General features: G+C 45.7%; 1 protein-coding gene and 1 long non-coding RNA gene across 6 annotated transcripts; one reads left to right on the forward strand and one right to left on the reverse strand.

Moving 5' to 3' along the window:
- Positions 1–4,860: 4,860 nt before the first annotated feature.
- LOC124691015 (RING-H2 finger protein ATL56-like) lies at positions 4,861–5,427 on the reverse strand. The gene has a single exon (XM_047224310.1). It carries the CDS (start codon positions 5,425–5,427, stop codon positions 4,861–4,863), a length of 567 nt encoding a protein of 188 aa, XP_047080266.1.
- Positions 5,428–13,783: 8,356 nt separating this feature from the next.
- On the forward strand, positions 13,784–19,716 carry LOC124693530. Of its 5 annotated transcripts, none has more exons than XR_007000072.1 (8): positions 13,784–14,259; positions 14,394–14,492; positions 14,615–14,737; positions 14,930–15,068; positions 15,199–15,332; positions 15,605–15,678; positions 15,803–18,781; positions 18,873–19,716. It is a non-coding gene; the product is annotated as an uncharacterized LOC124693530 (long non-coding RNA). The 5 variants fall into 5 exon arrangements; XR_007000073.1 differs by having other exon boundaries at positions 15,803–16,457; positions 16,646–19,716; XR_007000074.1 differs by having other exon boundaries at positions 13,788–14,259; positions 14,615–14,733; positions 15,803–19,716.
- The last annotated feature ends 1,347 nt before the right edge of the window (positions 19,717–21,063 follow it).

Raw genomic sequence — 21,063 nt, forward strand, 5'->3', positions numbered from 1 at the left:
ATCTAGTTACCCTTTGAACTTTAAAGGTGTCCTAGCATTTATGTTTTGCTACTTCATATATAAAAGGACATGTTGAGTACCACTTTGCTATGTTTTCTCTATGCTCATAAACAAACAGTTTCTTTCAATGCACAATTATGCATGGTCCTTTGTTTGAGTTACTTCTCATGTTATAACATAGTTGCTAAGTTCTATTGTTAGGATTATATCTATCATGCCTATGTTTAGAGTACTTCGATCTCAGCTCACAATGTTTTACAATAACTTGGTCAAGATTGTGTTGGCTTCATGTCACCTCAAAAATTATTTTGTTATCACTTACCTACTCGAGGACGAGCGGGAGTTAAGCTTGGGGATACTGATACATTGCAAACGTATCTATAATTTTTTATGCTCTATGCTTGTTTTACACCAGTTCCTATATGTTTTGCTCATACTTCGTTGCATATTTATAAATTTTCCGGCACTAACCTATTAGCAAGATGCCACAGTGACAGTTTCCTGTTTTGTATTTCATAAAAGTTGTACAGAAAATATTCTCAAAATTGGACGAAACAAAATCCGAAGTCAATATTTTTTCGTAACGAAGACAGAGTCTAGAGGGAAGACGAAGGGGAGGCACAGGGCGGCCAGACCATGCCTTGGTGTGGCCAGGCCTGGGCCCACGCCAAGGGTGGTGTGGGCCACCCTAGCCCCCACCGACCTCGCCCTTCCACCTATTTATTCACGATCTCGGAAAAACCTAAACACCTGAGCCTCCATCCACGAAAAGTTCCGTCGCAGCCGCCATCATAGACCCTAGCTCAGGAGGGTTCTAAAGCTCTTCCCGGCCGGAGGGGGAGATCATCGCCGAAGGCCTCTGCATCGCCATGCCCACCTCCAAAGTGATGCGTGAGTAGTTCATCCCTGGACTATGGGTTCATAGCAGTAGCTAGATGGTTGTCTTCTCCAATTTGTGTCACATGTTTAGATCTTGTGAGCTGCTTATCATGATCAAGATCATCCTTATGTAATGCTACATGTTGTGTTTGCTGGGATCGATGAATATGGAATACTATGTTGAGATCGATTATATATACTTGTCATATGTTATTTGTGATCTTGCATGCTCTTTGTTGCTAGTACATACTCTGGCCAAGTAAATGCTTGTGACTCCAAGAGGGAGTATTTATGCTCGATAGTAGGTTCATGCCTCTAGTTTTCTGGAAGAGTAACAATAACTTCTAAGATTGTAGATGTGTTGTTGCTACTAGGGAGAAAACAATAATGTTTTATCCAAGGGTAATTCTATTGTTTACTTTACACACATTGCTTAATGCGATAATCTGTTGCTTGCAACTTAATACTGGAAGAGGTTCAGACGATAACCGGAAGGTGGATTATTATTCATAGACGCAGTTGGATTACGGTCTATGTATTATGTTGTAATGCTCAAACGAATCTCATAGTAATCATCTTATCATGTATGGCCTTTATTCTGTCAATTTCCCAGCTGTATTTTGTTCACCCAGCATGTTATTTATCTTTATGGTGTGACACCTCTAGTGAACTGTGGACCCCGGTTCTTTCTTTTACACTGATAAATTCATCCACTGCAATCATGTTCTGTTTACTTTCTAAAAGCATTGTTCTTTTTAATTCCACTGCAAAGATCTCTTTCCACTCGATACGTTTAATCCTTTGTGTTCAGCAAAATCTATGAGATTGACAACCTCATTGTAAGTTGGGGAAAAGTATTTTGGTTGTGTTGTGTGCAGGTTCCACGTTGTTGATGACGCTTGCAGTGCGCCCTGCCAATAGTCAGCTAATAACACCTTCAGAAGTCACGCATTTCTCCTACTGATCGATTAAACCTTGGTTTCTTAGTGAGGGAAAACTTGCTGGTATGCTCATGATACCTTCCTCTTGGAGTTCCCCAACGGTGTGAAGTCTACGCTACGAGCACCATCACTCCGCCTCCCGCCTGCGGGGCTGCGAGGTCGAGCCGCCATGGACGCTCGAGGAGGAGGTCCTTGGCGAGGCGCAGGGATGTAGAGCCACCATGGCCTCCACCTCCGCAAGCCGCCCTGCCGCCTCCACCACCGCGAGCGTCCTGCCGTCGTCCGCTACCTCCGCGAGCACGCACCCCCACGGGTACATCTCCCTTGGCCATGGCTTCCACCTATGCACCATGGCCGTCTATCCTGGGAGCGCCGAAGTGGCGACCGCGGTAGAGGCCCGAACCATAGTTGTACCTTCGTTGGAGATACAGTAAGGATCGTGCTACAAAAAATATGATGTTGCAATAGTAGTTTTTTTCGCTACAATTGTTCCAAGGTTATGCTAATATAGCGTAAATTGTTCGCTACAATGTCTTCGGCGATATCTTCGATGAAATCTATTTTGCTACATTTGTTAAGTGGTTTTTCTATAATATTTTAATTATTTTGCTACAATGTCTACGGCGAGTCTTCGTTGGAATTAGGCATTGCTACATTTGTTCTGTTTTCTTGCTACAATAGTTAATTTTTTTGCTACAGTATCTCCGTTGAGGTCTCTGGCAAGGTCTCCGGCGACGTTGTCTCTGGCGAGGTCTCTGATGAGGTTGATTTTGCTACAACAACAGACCTTTTTTGCTACAATAACACATTGTTTCTGCTACGTGGTCTCCGGCGAGATCTGTGTGTTTTAGTTGGTGAACCATTTTTTGCTACAACCGAGTTGGTTTTGCTAGACATGTGCTTTTATGGAAGCAAAAGTGGGATTTTAGGTGAAAACTGATTTTGCTACAAATAAAATATTTTTTGCTTTTGGTAAGCAAAAGTAGGAGAGTGGGCTAGGTAATTTGATCAGACGGCCGAAAACGTTCCAAATCGCTTGATCGGATGGCTAGGGACCGGGGGATTAGTGATTTGATCCCGGAGGACACCCAACACTCCCCATATGACAATGGATATGAGTATCCATCAATCATTGATGGCCATCCTTCCATAAATCCACATGTGACACCACTAGCAACATGAATCAGCTACAGGCAATAGTGAAAAACAGACAAAGATGTTGACGTTGCAAAGTTGTCTGGTATGAGAAACTAGCTTGTCTGTGCTTCTGGCTTTACAACAGCAGGAGGATCCACACGAAATCTACCGCTACGCCTGCAAGGCATTCTGTCGAGCACCAGAAGGGGAAAACTAAACCTTACAGCATTTTGTCGAGTACCATGATGCCAAATTTCAAGTTTCGGATCTGCAACCATTGGCCCTATATAAACTAAAGCAGTTCCAGCATGATAGCTTTTACTGCGCAAAGAAATGAGCGTGCACCTCATCCACAACATTAAAAAAACTACACACCACATTATTCCCGTCAAGCAAAATCCAAAACAAACTCACCTAGAAGTGAAAGGATAAGAGAACAAGTAGGTCTTGCAACCAATTGTTTGGATCAGGCATGCTTCGCAGGTTTGAAGTATATTTCAGTGAGTCAATTCATCTTGAGTTGTTGGCATCACTGCCATACAAGTGTCCCACAAGAGCATCACATCAAAACTTATTCCCCAGCTGGGAATACTTGTGATGCATATGAGGATGGATATGCTTATCCATCAATTATTTATGGGCATCCTTCCATATCCATCAGAATCCACGAGTGGCACCACGAGCAACATGGACCAACTACCCAATACTTGAAAAATAAACGAATATCTTGACATTGCAAAGTTGTATGATAGGACAAACTATATCTTTGTCCCCGCTTCTCGCTTTACAACAGCAGCAGGACGATCCAGTCCGCCTCAGAAGAGGTAATTCTAAAGAGTTTTCATCGTTCAGGATTGAAAGTTGAACCAAATAAGAGTTCAAGGGTGTAAACTGAATTTTCGGACAAGTTAAAGGGTAAATTGGGCATCTCTCATCCATTGGCAACATGATAGTGTTTACTGCACAAAGAAATGGGCGTGCACCTTGTCCGGTTATGGAACGTCCACAACACTGTAAAAAAATGCACACCACAGTATCCCCATCAGCAAAATCCACAACTAACTTGGACACCTAGAAGAGAACAAGTGGGTATTTCTTTTTGAAATGGAGGCTATGCTCCGGACCTCTGCATCCATATATGCATACAGTCTTCTTTATTATTGTATTTAACAACGTCTGAAAGCAAGTAGGTAAAAAAAAAGTATGCTTCGCAGGTTTGGAGTTCATTTTGAGCTATTGACATCACTGCCATACAAGTGTCCCACAAGAGCATCACATCAAAGCTTATTCCCTAGCTAGGAATACTTGTGACCACGAGCAACATATGGATCAACTATACAATGCTGGAAAACAGACAAAGATGTTGATGTTGCAACAAACTACCTTGTCCCTGCTTTTCGCTTTACAACAACAGGAGGATCCACACGAAATCTACCGCTACGCCTATAAGGTATTGCAACGGATCAAGTATGCTTGGCAGGTTTGGAGTTCGTCTTTAGCTGTTGACATCACTGTCATACAAGTGTCCCACAAGAGCATCACATCAAAGCTTATTCCCCTACTAGGAATATTTGTGATGCATATATTGATGGATACCCATATCCATCAATTATTGATGTGTATACTTCCATATCCACGAGTGACACCACGAGCAACATGGATCAACTAGTACAATCCTGGAAAACAGACAAAGATGTTGATGTTGCAACAAACTACCTTGTCCCTGCTTCTCGCTTTACAACAGCAGGAGGATCCACACGAAATCTACCACTACGCCTACAAGGCATTCTGTCGAGCACCTGAAGGAAAAAAACCAAACCTTTACAGCCCTGGCGGGCACCACGAGGTGGAGGAGCGAAGTCGGTGGCGTCTCACGCTGGCTGACGCCGTGGGTGATTGGTGATTAGCTCTTCTCTGGCGGGACGGCTACGGTAGCGCGGCAGACGGGGCAGGCGGGCGACAGGCGGAGCCACGGGTCGACGCAGGCGGCGTGGAAGGCGTGGCCGCAGGGGGGCAGCTTGCGCCACCGCTGGCCGGCGCGCGACGGCTCGAGGCAGACGACGCAGGCCGAGGGCCCGTCGAGCGGGGACGAGTCGAAGCAGGGGAGGCGGCTGATTTGGGCGGGCGCGAGCCCGACGGGGCGCGGCGGCGGCGGCGGCGGCGGGAAGTCGTCGTCGGGCGAGAAGGGGCGGTAGCGGCTGCCCTGGCGGCGGAAGGCGCGCGCGGAGAAGACGAGCGCCAGCATGAGGAGGCAGGCGGCGAAGGCGAAGAGGAGGAAGAGCGCGAGCGCGGCGGCCATGACGCAGCCCTGCACGCCCATGGATACCACGCGCGCCCAGGCGCCGGCGGCGGGGCGCGAGGGGCGGCAGCGGCGCTTGGCGGCCTCCTCACCGTGAGGGTGAGGAGTCTCCGGCGCGGCGGCGCAGGCCGAGGACGAGGACGAGGCCTCGCCGGCGGCGGGCGGGGCCATTCGCGGCGGGGATTCTTTAGCTCCCGCTTCTCTGGAGGGGACGGCCGGCTGGGAGGGAGGAGGATATTCTTGGGAAGGAAGTGGAATTGGGACGAACAGCACGTCAATTTAGCAGCGTTGCAGCCTGCTGGTGGTTGGGTACGCCGTGCGGCGTTTCCACCAGTTTTCAAATGTGCAATGCCCCAAACGTGAAGAGCAAAATATACACGCCGTGACGCGTGTGTTGTTGTCGCCACCGTCTCGCCATTTGACTTCCGCTCGCCACTATCGTCGTCCTGGCCCACCAAATCAATCTTCCGCCTAATTCAACTACATTATCCCACTGTCTGACGCCTTCCACTCTAATTCATTACTACATTATTTTGAAAGTCTAGGCAAGTCACGGTTTAGGGCATGTCCAGCGGCACGACGCAAACGGTCGTTGTGTCCGCCGTGACCGGAAATGCGTCTGGGGCATGTTCCAGCGGGGCGACGCAAAGTGATCGGGCCGTCCGCGGAGACGCAAACCTGGCCCAAATATGCGCCAGGTTTGCGTCTCCGCGGACGCTCGGCGGTCGCTCCGAGTGTCCGCTGAAAAAGATGTAGGACCCGCGCGTCAGTGGCTGGAGGGCGATATTATTCCCGCCACTGGCCATTCCCCCGCGCCAAATTGGAAACTAGACCGGCGCGAGCAGCCTAGAAGCGATAGACGTCCTCGCCGCCGCAGCTACCGCCATGGATGCGGAGCAAACCCTCGCACCCGTCGCCGCCCCACACTCCCCCGTAGCCACGGCCATAGCCAGAATGGACACTGCAGCTCCGGCGGAAGCAAAGCGGGCCGCCGACGGCGGCGGCCGGGAGGCAAAGCCTAAGGCGGCAAAGAAGGTGCTCTCCGCGGAGGAGAAAGTCCTGGAGGCCGTGAAGCGTCGCGGGCGGCGCAAGAACCAGAAGATCAAGACTACCGCGGCCGCCAACCAGCAGGTGGATGATAAGCTTTGCGGCCTACAACGAAGCTGTGAGGAATGGGACAGCGGTCAACCTCGACGGCGAAGACGACGATCAAGGTCATCCAGTCCTTCCACCTCGTCCACGAGGCCACAAGGGTACCAAGGCCGATCTCGTCCGGGAGGCGCATGCTTTCACGCAGAGCATGGAGAAGATAATGGCCGACAATCGTGCCGCCATGGCTGCTAGAGACGAGAAGAGACGTCTGGAAAAAGAGGCCGCAGCTGCCATCTACCAGAACCTCGCCAAGGAGGTCCTCGATATCCAAAGGCTGGACATCGAGGCCAAAAAGGCAGACGCCGAGGCCAAATTGCGTGCAGAAGACACAAGGATCATGCTTGCCGACTTGAGCGGCGTCGACGACGACACCAGGGCATGGTTCATGAAGAGGCGCGCCGAAATCCGCGCGCGAGACGCTCGATCGCCGGCGCCATGCGCCCGAGCACCTTGGCCTCCTTTTGGACTTTTTTTATTGTCGTTCGAGCCTTGTTGTGCCCCTTTTGCTCCACTTTGCGCCGTACGAGCTGCAAAGTGTGATGAACTTGTTTCAGCCCTCAATTTGCGGCTGTAATTTCGTGCAAAGTCGACGCTATTTCATCATTTTTTGAATTCTGGCATGCGCCCAAAATGCGTCGCCCCGCTGGAGCCAACCCCAGACGCAAACGGACACACGACCATTTCCCCGTCCGCCAGGCGACGCAAACGGACGTCCGCGGACAATTTAGGCGTCCGAAATGCGTCGCGCCACTGGAGATGCCCTTAGGATGATGGAAAATATAGCGTAAGTTGTGGAAGCATGAATCATCTAGTCTTCTCTAGGGCACTAATTTTACCGAGCTAAACGACTCGCGCGTTCGAAGAACTCGGCTCATTTAGCTTTAACTCGTTTAACGATAAAATCTGAAACTCGGATCAACTCGTTATACACCGAGTTCGAGTCGAATCGCGAGTTACTTGTTTAATTCGTGAGTTTCGAGTTTTATTTCCAGGCCTAGACGTGAGCAACTTCAACATCTGATGCAAACTTTTTTTCGATAAAGGAAATATATTAATATTAATAGGACAACAAATACTAATTACATCTAGTCTCTACAACAACACAATATCCTAATTACAGTATGGATGCACACATAAAAAAAACTAAGAAAACAAATGACCCGCTACGGAATTCTAGCCCTATTAGAAACAACACAACCACCACCAAGACAACACATAAACTCCAGACTCTCCAAAAGCGATACCTCCAAGAAGGGAACAATGCACAAGCGTCGTCGTTGCCCGATAAAAGATCTTAGGTTTTCACCCTCGAGTTAGTCTCTGCTCCCAAAACAATGACTTCAACAAGGTCATTGTCAGACACAACCAATCAAGGTCACACATTGGGTTTTCACCCTGAAAGGTAAGACACTTAACTTCACATGTGCTATCGTCCTCACTTGCATACTGCTGCTGCGAAAACCAGAACACCAAGCAAGTCCTTCAAAAGCGCGGAGACTTGAACCTCCATTGTCAGTCCTTCAATCCGGCCTTCATGATATTCTCCGCTTCTGAGTTTACCATGGACCAAAATATCAGTTGATGATAACAAAGAGCGGAGCTTCGCGCCGCTCCCTCCAAAATCAAACGGTTGGAATAAAAGCATGTGTGTGCATGACCGAATACCACCCGATCGAGCAAACTCCAGGCATATCGCATTGTTACATTCGTCGGCAGAGCCTTCCGAAACTCACCACTCCGGCCGGATCAAAAGAATTCACCATCTTTGCACTAGAGGAACCCTAGGTCAGCCTCATTTATTAGGCAGATCCATCCGAGACGAGGATGGATAGGGCGATCCAGCCGCCGCCTAGCCGGCCGCCGGCACCTCCACGGTGCCAAGCTGTCGACATCACCAAGCGTCAGCACGCCATCCTGCTGCCGGGGCCAGAGCCGAAGCCCGCCCAAGCCCATCTGAGCTCTAGCAGGCCCGTATCCAGCAGGAGCACCTCCGGCGCGATGAGGCCTGGCCAACTTCATCGTCGCTGATGCACGCTCGTCGGTGGGATCCCGCAACTCCTCGTCGCCGCATCTCCACCAAAGCCGAGGAAGATCGTCGCGTGTGCAGAGATCCCACCGCCGCCGTCACCGCTCGAGCCTTGCCCGACGAGACCTCTGGCGGCGGCGGGTAGGGAGGGGACGGGTTGATGGGGGCTAGGATGCGGCGTTGGAGTCGCCCCCCGTGTCGCCTCTGTCTGGCGGCACGGGACTGTTAGAATAGCTGGTCCATCTAATGGGGCTTTTTATTTTGCGGATCTCTTATTTTTGTTGAAGCATTTAAGGGATCCGTTGTTGCTTGTAATTGCTTCGAAGGCTCAATGTCGCGATCGCAAAAGCTTAGAGGTTCTTCTTTTGATCAAATTCGTCTGAGCACAATTTAAAGCGTTTGTATTCAAAAGAAAACGTTTGAACTCGTATATCTCATCCCGTTACCTCTTTTCGGGCCAACCTTGTCGGGTATTCCCGTTATTTTTTCGGACGTTGATCACATGAACGTTATATCTGGCTATCGTTGACGTTACCTCCCCTCTTCTTCCCTGTTTTCGCCTGTTAGCTTCCACTTCTTTTGATGGGCCGCCGGGAAACTATACGGATATTTTTGGAATTCGGACGCACGGCACGGTACGGCACGGCAATTTAAGGCTAGCCATAGTGCTAGTATCATAGCTAGTATCATGCATCCTAGTCCCACCAAAAGTGCTGATGTGGCAGGTAATTATTGATGAGAGAGAAGATTAGAGTATCATAGGTAGATACAGTATCATAGCGCACATCCCAAAAAAAGTTAGTATCAAACAAATCTTGTACACAAATTTGTATTGGGATTCTACAAATCAATTAATATAGCAAAACTATGATACTAGTCTATGATACTATGCATTATGGATCTAGTATCATAGAAAAGTATCATATACATGATACTACTATACTACCTCCGTTTCAAGGAATAAGGCGCCCTCGTTTTACGAGCTTTTTGTTTGACCAAGAATTACTTTAAATAAATAAATATTATTTGTATAAAATTAATATCATTAAAAAGTTCTTTTTAATACGAATCCAACGATACTGATTACATATAATATAATCAAGATTTGGTTGCTCAATTTTTATGGTCAAAGTTCGTCTTGAAATACGTGTGCGCCTTATTCCTTGAAACGGAGGTAGTATGATACTACCCACTATGGCCAGCCTAACAGCTCGTTCGGGTCCGGTGGTTTTCATCAGCTTCCAAAATGCCCAAAGCCCCAAAAGTGAAGAGTAGAATATACACGCCGTGCCGCCTGCGTTGCCCTCCTGCATCGTCTACCTCCCATCATTTTGACCACAATCGTCGTCCTGGCCCACCAAATCAATCTTGGGCGTATTTCAATAGTATCTCACTGTCTGACGCCTTCCACTGACTATTATACTCAGCCGCTGAGATGCTGTGGCTTTTTTTTTTCATCTGAATGGTAGCAAACGACATGAGAGCATCGTTGACTGATACCCCCAATGGCAATCCTCAAATGCACGGCTCCTATTTTACCTATTTTCACTGTACTTTGTCTGTTTCGATATCAGTTTGTTCTTTAATGAATATACTGTATGCATAGTTATCATCAAATAAAAGCCAAAAAAATTATGTACAAGGCGTAAATCAACTTCGACAATAAAATTTAATGATATTTAGCAAACTGTTCCATCCGAACACACCACATACACATGAATGATCAATCGGTGTGAGCAAAGATCTATGCCCGTGCTTGTTCAAACCAAGCCTTTGACTTCTTCTCCATGTTGCTTGCGCATCGGCCATGCGGCCATGCATGCAACCCCTACTTGCTTCACATTTGTAACATCCGAGTATTATAGTACTACGAGGGGTAGATTAGAGATATGTGCATTTGCATGAATTTGAAGAAGTGGAAAAAAATTTCAATTTTTTTGTTTTGAGATACAAAGGGATGGTAATTTGACCTCTAGTGTCAAATTTGACTAAGTCAACATTGGGAATTGAATTCAATTTTGACATGGCCTTCGTGTTTTCAAAAGTTGGGAGCAAGTCAATTATATGCACTATATATAGAGAATCAAAGACAAGACACATCCTTACATAACACATAAGCATTTGAATTCAAGATTTAGGTTTGAATTATTCAAACTTGAGTTCAAATTTAAATCTTCACAAAAAATCAAATCCAATAAAATAAATATAAAAAGTATCCCAATTCCCCAAAATTGAATCCTTATTTAAAGAAAATTTAGTACTACCTCTCTACAAAATGATGTCGAAAGTTTGACTAAATTTAGATGTATCTAGACACTCTTTAGTGTATAGATACACCCATATTTAGACAAATCTTTGACATCCTTTTGACGGGGGGAGTACATGGTTCTTCTCAAGGTAAATACAGAAATGAAAATCCTATCCAAAATTTCCTATCTAGATCTTCTATCTTCTTACCTTGAACATCTAGAAAACGTGCAAGACAAACAACATAGACACGTCCACTGGGTTAGGGTTAAAATGGTGGATCTACCCTAAGGTGAATGTAGAATCCAAAGTAAATGATTTCAGGAAGAACCCCTGGAATCAAAAGTGGGTTTGAGGTTTAAACATCCAAAATAGAGGCAACTGGATCATTGGATCAAATAGAGATGGCATAGGAACATTTGCAAAATTACCGGTGCGCCACTGATAGCCAAAAGTGGTGCGACGGTAATAAGCCTTTTTCTAGTAGTGTTTGAATGCGGCATACACATGATGGAAAATATAAACTACATATACAACAATGATGTAGAGGTTGTGAACATGCTTTGGATAGAAGGGCCCCTTTTAACCACCTTGCTAAAACATTTAGGGTTAGGGGTTGCTTCAAGATGGCATCCACACCCGTATCGCACAAAGTGGCAATGTCCCTTCATGTTGTTGGAGATAACTAGATATTTTGAGTGATTCACAATACATGAAGTAGATCCACTCGGAATATATCCTAGTACTTAAAGAATGTTTTATATGCTATTGGAGAGCTTAGAGGAGAGATGGTTAAGCCACCCTCTGCTCAAACTCCAACAAAGATACAAGAAAGTTGCTGATGGTTTCCATATTTCAAGGTGAGCAACTCTAGATTGTAGTTAATGACATGATTGTATTGCACAAAATCCTAACAATTTGTTCATGACATTATTGCCTAGCAATTTTTCCATGTCAGGATTGCAATTGTAGTACTCATGTGACTACTAGTATCCATAAGCCAATCGCATGCATACATGGGGAGAAAGCAGTGTTCGTTGTTGATTTTGATATGAAATTCACATATGTGTTAGCTGAATGGGAATAATTAATCATCCCATGATGAAAGCATCGTTGCTGACATCTTGGCTCGACCTAATGGGATCAAAACCCTGGAAAGTAAGTTCTGCCTAGGAGATGTTGGATATGTTTGTCGACCTGGTATTCTTCCACCGTTCAAGTCAACATGGTACCGTCTCAATAAGCTCTCTGCAAGGCACTATTCTAAGAACGCTAACAAACTTTTCAATCTCAAATTCTCTAGAATTAGAGTCACGGTTGAGAGGCCATTCACTTCTATAAAGCATAGATTCAAGATCATTGATCAAATGTCGTCGAGTAATAGTGTAATACGCGAGTTCAGCAGACACAACGAAACCCTCCCTCTCGCGACCCGCGCCGCCCCCGCGGCGGCCGGGCCGCGCCTCCTGCCCAAACCCCCCCCCCCCCAGACCTCCTCCTCCGCCCTCCCCTGCCGCCGTCGTCGACGTGTGCCGCCGGGCGTTGCCCGCGCGGTGCCAGCGGCGGTGGGGTTGACTCTACCCGCCGTGTAGTTGGGGGCGCGGAGACCTCGGGCTAGCGGCGGTGCTCTTCGGCGGGCGTCGGTCCGGCGGGGCAGCGTGGAACCTGCACGTCGGGTGGGAGGAGGGGCGGCGGCGCGGCCGTTGGCGGCGGAGCAGCGCAGGCGGCGCCATGGCAGGGCCGCTCGACCCAGATCTTGGCCCAGGCGGGGCTCGGAGGGGCTCGGCGGTAGGCCTGCGTTTGGCACGCCGGCGGCGCTCCATGGAGGAGGTGAAGGCAGGGCGGCGGTGGGTGGGTGGCGGCGGCACTTCGGCCGGCCAGCTGCAGCGTAGCAGCGGGGCTTTGCGGGCCTTTTTGGGTCCGGCCGGGCCAGTTCGGGCCTGGTTTGCCTCGTTGCCTCGTCCGGTCGGCTACCGCGAAAGCGGTGGACGCAGTTCCCTCCCGCGTGGTTGCGGTGCTGCTACCCCCGTCCCGGTTGCATCCCTTTTCTTCCTCTAGGCCCTGCTCCGGTGACCACAGTTAGGCGGCGAGGATGGCTACAAGACCGTGGTGGCGTGTGCTGGTGGGCGGCATGTTAGGCGGAGCACGTCGGAGCGTCTGGGGTGGTCGGGTTGGTGGTCGGGAGAAATCCCTATCGGCATGCTCGACACCGATGCGGTGACGCCTGCGGGTGTCACCTTGCCTTCATGAAGGGCGTCGGGTGTACCTCCTCCTCAATCCCCTACGCGTACCGGGGGAAACCCTAGGACTAGTCCGGGCAGCAGCGGCGTCGTTGTCGTCCCCTTGGTGAAGGTGTTGCTTGGTATGCGGCGCCTCGGCGTGCTAGGAGCGTGGTGGTACTTCCTCGGAGGGCGCAGCGGTTGCGGGTCGTCATCATTTTTGCCGACCTGCCGGTGTCGGCATTAGTTTTTATTTCCTTTCTTTATCTTTTCTTTTGGGCTTGGTTGTGCTGCGGCCCTAGCGTGTTCGTTATATCGGTGGTTTGCTATATTAATATAGCGGGGCGAAAGCCTATTTCAAGGATCAAATGCCGTCATCTAACGTTGTATATGATGCCCCCCATAGGGGGCTTCACAGCGATTTGAGCCTCGTAGCCGTTGGATCTTGTTTGGTGGTGCATCTCGTCCGTCCATTTTTTCACTGTAGAGTAGTCCAGGACGAGGCCCTCGCGCGAACCCGTTTTTTATCCATGGGTCATGTGGCCCGCCCGGCCCGGCGTCGTCGCGCACCTGCTCCTCCTCCTCTCCCTCGCGCAGCTGCCTCCCGCCGCCACCCCGCGCCGCCTCTCCCCTTCTCCTCCCGTCGCGCCGCCCCTTCCCTCGCCTGCGCATGGCAGCGCCGCCATCCGCCGTCGCCTCGCGCTCCCAGCCCCGCCGTCGCCGTCGCCTCGCGCCCCCAGCCCCGCCGCTAGCTCGCTCAGCCGCCACATCCCGCGCCGTCTCCGCCCCCACGCCGCTCGTCGGAGGCCGGCGCGGGCGATGGGCGGCCGGCCGACCTATGGAAGGGGCCGCCGGCGCGAGCTAAGGGGCAGCGCTGCTCGTTTCCGCGGAGGCCGACCTCCGGCAGGGGCCGCCGGCGTGCAGACAAAGGTTGGTTCCCTCGTCTCTGTTCTATCTCATGTTTCACTTCTCTCTCCCTCTCTTCAGCGAGCATCAAGACCTTTGTCGGCGCCGTCCCCGACTCCATGGAGGAGCGGAGCTTCAACTAGATGAGGAAACACAGAAGGGGGTTGAGCGGGAGGAGCACATGCTGCTGCCATTATTTTGCCTCAATGGGAAGCAAGGGCAGCTGCAGGGCGCGCACCACGGCCATGACTCCGGAGCTGCGGCTCCATGGCGTCGATCTGGAGCGTGATGGCGGCAGAGGAAGCGAGGCCCCGACCTTCACAGCCACCATCCTCGCCAGAGCTCCTGCCCCACCATCATTCCACCCTCCCCTAAGATCCATTGTCTCCATCTGGCATCTTGTGTACATACTGTGTGTGGAGCTGCTCCATAGCATAAGCAAACAGCCCCAAGGTTCAAGTGAGCTTCTTCTTTTGATTTGGCCTACCCTTGACTCTAATTGATTCAAGTGCATTAGACTACCATGCATAATTAGCTTCAGCTATGCATTTTCCCCCTCAATTTCTGTTCTGACTTTGAGGTTGCAGGTATGCACATCACTTGTTTGTCTAAATGCTTGAGAAGCAACGCTGCTCAAGGAATGGATACATGAGCAACATAGGACAAACCCAAGGGCTAATCATAAGGTAAGAATGCCGCTTCTACCATATCTCTTTGTATGTCCCTTGCAACTTCTCCATGTAGCAACATTCAAACAATGCCATAATTTGTTCTGTTTTTTGTCTTTTTATTTCATGGTTGTTGGCAGGATGATGAGAAGGTGCAGTGAGAAATAATTCTTGTTTGATGTGAAGTCTAGATCTATATAAGTGGACGGGCATTCTTTTATCACTGTTGTGGATTTTTAGTATGGTGTACATGATCGGGGTCGGTAAGATGTCAACCTTATCTTCATTTCAGGCTTGGAATTTAACCATTCCAGATCTGTTTTTCTCTCCTCTGATATCCCAGCAAGTCAAAAGTTTTTATAAATAAATTTAGGTATAGGACTTAGAAATGTTCTTAAGGACCATTATTGATATTCAAGGTCTATTGTGTTTATTATGCTACTTGAAAACTTCAGGTTATATGATGTATACATGCAAGTGTGCCGGCTGATGCGAGCCAATAGAAGAGGAGAAGCCATGGAGAAAGGATTAGGAGAGATGTTCCATGCCCTTAGCTACTGCCTTCCCAGCACCAACTTAGGCTACATCAGCAAGGTGATCCCCCACACTGCATTTCTTTTCTTCACATACTTGCAGCAGCAATTCATTGTACATGATTTTATTCTCTTGCATAGTTGGTCAACTGTAATCTTGCTTTGTTGATTAGTTTTCTTCTTATGAGCAGAGTGAAGTTGTGCAAAAGGGAAGATGGACTCGTGGTCAGCTTTTTTTCACCAGTGGTCAAAGAATTGGAAGGTAGACCACGTTTTAATGAGATTTTTCAAGAAGACAAGTATCCAGCAGAATTCTCTTACAAAGGTAAGAAAACACCTCCTGCCAGTTGAAGTCTGAGATCAGTTGATGTTTGAAAATGTTCAGATTTTAAAAGTACAGGTTATTGTTCAGATATTATTGTTACATGTGCCAGTGAGATATGTAGTGTGTGATGCAATTCAATTTGTCTACTCAGAGAACACTAGCAGGAAAAAAAGTAGTATCTAGCGCTTTGATACGTATAAATATTTGTTGTAGGGAAACCTTATTTGGTTCTCCACTTGAGATATTAATATCATGATTATGCCTTCTTTTAGGACCTATAAAGGAGTTGTTTAGAATGTGGTTGAGGTCAGCTCGTGAAGTGTCCCAGGTGGCTCTCCTATAACAGGTCTATTTAATTTGACTTGATTGGTAGTTCTTATAGTACTCTAATATATATAGTGCAGTATTGAGTGTATTTAACAGTATGTTGTTTTAACACCTCACAATTGATGCATTTTGATGGATTACAGGATGGTGGCACGATTGATATTTGCTCATGATATTCGTCTTTCCATGGGTGTGGTAAAACGATGGAGGGTTTATCACTTAGGGTGTTCTTAGTCTCCTCATTATTTGTATTGTCTTGGCTTACACATAATAGAATCAAGGATGACATAATAATTCTGAATTTCATCATATGTTCCTTATTTATTCCCCCCTCTCCCAAATTGCTTGATTAAGTCGATTGGTGTGCTTGGTAGCCCACTTGGTGGTCCTTATTAGGAAAACCTTTGCTGTAGTTTATGGGTCCTACTTGATTGTTTGGTCCTGACCATTACTTCTTTGTGACTAAGCTCTTCCTGGCATGGATATTGTGAAAGGCTGGCAGCTCCCCCTTCCACCACTAGACCATAAACTTAGGTGTTTTTTTTCCTATAAGAACATGATTCAGGTTTTTACTTGACACAAAAGAGATAAGTTGAGATTCGTTACTCATTTTCATATTTTTGTTTTCCTAAGCAAAAAGAGAGCAGGACTATTTTTTTCTCTTATCACTGTAAGCAGTTTGCAATTTTCGGTTGCATGCTTATATATGATCTATGTTCATGTGGCTTGCATATATATGATTCTACAACTTGCAGATATATATCTTTCCATAAGCAGGCGTTCAATTCAATGACAATGGTTAGTGTACACTTTAGCTAGAGTTATGTAGATGAGACCTGGAATGTTTGTAGTGTGGTCTTAGAACATGTGCGCAGTCCTGTAAATTAAAAAATCAGTTGAAGGTGATACAATTTTTGCATTTTCAATCATATATTTCACTAAAACATATACTTTGTGTATTCTCCCTGCATCCTCACGGCACTCAGTCCAGCAAACCTTGCCGCCCATAGTCGACCAGCAGGTAAGTGCCTTATCGCGGCCATATTATCCCATCATTATGTGTAGGCTTTGAGCGAATAGTGAGAAAAGTGTCCGGAGGGGTTATCATTGTGCGATTTTCATGCTACATTATTTTGAAGATCTGCCTAGGATAAAATTGTGATTGTAAGTTTTGTGTCTTTTTATTATCCACTCTTCTATTTAAGTTTGTCAATCTAGATATTCACTCCAGTATTTTTTATTACATTCTCTACTCATGTATTTACTGCCAACAATAATTTCTTTTGGGCTTTCTCTTGGTAGGATATATTTTGTCTATGCGTGTTTTTGGCATACTGTAATGCATTTTATGTAAATTGCTAACATATGCTCAATTTTCCAAGGAATAATTTATGTTTTCAATGAATTTCCAATAAATAGATGATTAAAAGATTTTTACAATACTGGTTTGCCACTTCGTTGTGGCGAAATATTTTTGCTGCTGTCACTTTGGTACTTGTTTGTAGAAGAACTCATGTAGAATTTCATACACTCAGGTACAACCTAATATGTTGGACTTTACAAAAAAAGCGATGTTGGTATATACTCTTAATTAGATAGATACCTTCCATGCCCTTCATCAAGTGCCAAGAAAATATTGAAATCCAGTCTGAACCATATCATAATGCACTCCCAATTTTTTTTGTACCGAACGTGATTTCTGTGTTAAAGACCTGAGCTAAAGATCGGATCTCAAATCTTTTCAGCACTGAACTTTTGCACATGACTATCTGGTGAAGACTTGGCCAGTTACTCCAGTCATGCGTAGATGTTAAAAGTAGCTGACTTTTGCCAACAAAACTAGCTAAACATGTATCCAGTAATATTGATAATTGTATTTAGTACTCCCTCCGTCCAAGAATATATATTTTTTTAACTTGGTTTCTTGCCTATAGATGCTCACATATTGACAATTATTGCTTTTTGTTACTAAAAATTGGCTGCAGTGTTCAAAAAGAATTATGAGTGTTGCATTGCAATATGTTGCCTGATCTGAATAGTAATATTCAAAAATGCTGTTCCATAAAAATGGTGCAATATGTAGCAGCGAAGAACTTGATTTGTTTCCCCCTTGATTGTTTATCATGAAATAGTTTTTTTGTCTCCACCTGGTTGTTCCTATTTCTGTTGTGTAATAGCATACCCATTTATGCGCAATAGGTGAGACGCTATTTATTTGTAACTTCGAAAACAGTGAGTACTACCCATAATCACTTCAACTTTTATCTAAGAAAAAGCATAGGAACGGGAGAGGATTGAACATGTCATTTTTGTTTAATTTAATGGCATATTAAACTTGATGCACATGTCACAAGTTATAGCAGAGAATGCACACTCGGGATGATTTTGAGATCGCTGGGGATAGCGAGAGCCATGAAGGAACTGAACTTGTAGCTTAATTCCATTGGTATTACCTTACACATGATAATCCCATTGGTATTACCTAAACCACTAACTTTACCAGCACTATTACCTTACACATGATAATCCCATTGGTATTACAAATATTGTCTTTTTGGTTGCACAACTACTTAGTTCTTATCGATGATAATTTATGTTGTTATTCCTGTATGGATGATCATTGATTTACATTGTTAGTTTGTAAATACACTATAGGTACAATAGAATATAAGGTCCTCTGCCTGCTACTTTGTAGGGAAGTGGGTATGACCCTCTCACAATCTCGGGTGAGGTATGTCAATCTCATTTGTGTTGCTACCGTAGGTGCTTTGAATTTATTCGTGCTAGTTTTGCACCCTGTGTTTTTTTTCATAGCAGGGTGATAGTTAGCATTGCTTTTAGTTACAAATATATTGATTTAGCACTGAATTTGAGGATCTATAGAAAAGTTTTTAACATCAGCAAGGATCTTTACAATTCATCACTGCAGAGATATTTGTTCCACTAATTCCCCTTATGCTGTGCTGCAGGTGGTGGTTACTTACATGATAGACATATTTTTTTTCATGGTTACTTGTGCTTGATATATACTTATCGTCTGCCTGGATGTCATGGTAACTTCATTTGTGGTTGATAATACGAAAGCCACCGGCATCATCTGACGCATCTGGAACAAATAATAGGTAACCTCCTTTTCTATGTGTGCAAGAAGCTTATAGATACCTGCTGGGATAGTGCTTCTATGTATCCCTGGTTTGAATGGTTTCATGGCAGGCATCCTTTGTAGAAAGCAAGGATACAAGTACCAAATAGTATTATCTATGTTGAAGCAGAACATGGGATAGATATCACCTACATGAAACTGCAGAGTAAGTTAATCCAGCTGGATCACTTCAATGCTTTTGCCACGTCTGAGACTGAGAGGTATGGACCGTATGGTGAACAAATCACTCGATCTATCAACCTAACACGAGAACTATTTGCGAAATTAACCAGCAGAGTAAGTTAATCCAGCTGGACACTTCAATGCTTTTGCCACGTCTGAGACTGAGAGGTATGGACCGTATGGTGAACAAATCACTCGATCTATCAACCTAACACGAGAACTATTTGCGAAATTAACCACCTATGGGGCTTGTCTGTTTCCCTCGGCTACCTGTGTAGATAAGTATTGCATCTTTTATTCCTGCTTTAGCTTTTACCAACCATATCTGGATGAAGTGTCTTCCTTCAAAATCAACTCTAAAACATCATTACATTTACTTCATTCCTCATGCCATGCCTCCCAGCCTTTTATATCCATTCAACACAGTATTGTAACCCTCTTAAATACTTTATGATTTCACATATTGTCTTCGTTGTTACTCAAAAGTTGTTCACGTAGAGGTTGTCAAGATTGTATCCACTATGCCCGAGGACATGCTGAAGAAGTTGCAGGTCCAGTGATATCGTCTTAGCGGCTTTTATGGCTCTTTAAGTTTCCTCAGTCATCACCTTTGTTGTCTAACTTATTAAACAGTGCTGGTTCCAGCAAGTACGATTACGATTTCTCTCGGCTTAATGTAAAATGTCACTCTGTTGGTCTGTCGGCTTATTATAAAGTGTTTCGCAAAATGTTTTACCCAATGATTGACTATGTAAAAGGCTGGAGGGCCAGCCGATTGATTGATTTATTTTCTGATAATTATCATCGATTTGTACAAAATGTTCGACGCATTTTACCAGCTGTTTGGGTGTGCCGGCAATATATTCCTCTATTTTTCTCTGCTACTCCGTGGTTTTGTGTGTTTTATCCTACTTTAGTTCTGTTGAATATTTTCTGAGCTTATTATCAAGTATGTTAAAAAAAATCATCGGTGTGAAATACCGGGGACGCGCGCCAAGGCGCGCATCAAAATCTAGTGTTCTATGAACTATCCCCTCTTTGTGTGTACAGCTGGTATTTGGTAGTAGCTAGATAATATCGTGGTGGGCTGCTATTTGCTACTCTCTCCATCCATAAAAAAGGTCACATATTTATTTAAACTAGATGTATCTACACTAAAAAGTACCTAGATGTATTTAAATTTTAATATAGTGATAACATGCTTTTATGGACAGAGGTAGTATTATCTAGGTAACATTGTGACGAACTGTTATTTAAACGCTAAAATAAGTATTGACAACAAAATAAGGTGCATAAAAGACTGTCAGCTATACCTTCCGATTGCTGCGGCCACCCAGGCCTATCCCTATCCGTCTGACCGTCGCCGTCCATTGTCATTTGACTATCTCCTGGAGTCGCCACCTTCGCGATCGCCGTCCTCACCCACCACATTTATCTTTGGCGTCCGTCACATCTCACTGTCTAGTCTGTCTACAATACTCGTTTAGCGACAGTGAACCTCTATCATGAAGCTCAACTCAAAGACGGCAACTACTGCCATGTCCGCTCTCTTTTGTGGGGGCATCTGAATGCTAGCGGTGATATACATATAACCTTCAAAAAATCACTTTGGATCCCGGGCTACACGTAGCCCTGTGTTTTTTCGAAAAAGTGGCAACAATTCAAAGTTTCAAAAAATTCTAAAAGAAAATTCTAAAGATAGATAATGTTGTATTCAACATCCTACGAAATTTGCACTCCAAAATACCTTATATTTTAATATTATTGAAAAAACAACAAAACCTGACAGAATTTGGAGGTTTAAAAGTTTGCACTATTCACTACTTTAGTATGGTACATTATTTCCTGTGTGTAGAATTTTTTCTCGGAACTTCTTGACACTTCAAAATGCTGTTTTCGAATCGTTCAAAAAACCAGCTACTTGTAGCCTAGGATCCAAATGTCCGCACTCCAGCGGCTGTTGTGGATCTTGGTAGTGAGGAGCGACGGCCGGCGGGTTTGTGGCTTGTTGTAGGGTTGACATAATTGTGTTACTGCGCCGCTAACGAGCCACTTCATGTCACTGCCGCCACTGCCGGA

This window comes from Lolium rigidum, chromosome 2 (assembly GCF_022539505.1).
Source record: "Lolium rigidum isolate FL_2022 chromosome 2, APGP_CSIRO_Lrig_0.1, whole genome shotgun sequence".
Taxonomy (NCBI): domain Eukaryota; kingdom Viridiplantae; phylum Streptophyta; class Magnoliopsida; order Poales; family Poaceae; genus Lolium; species Lolium rigidum.

Excerpts from the sequence above, each read along its gene's own strand:
- LOC124691015 (XM_047224310.1), bottom strand. The coding sequence starts at position 5,427 with ATGGCCCCGCCCGCCGCCGGCGAGGCCTCGTCCTCGTCCTCGGCCTGC.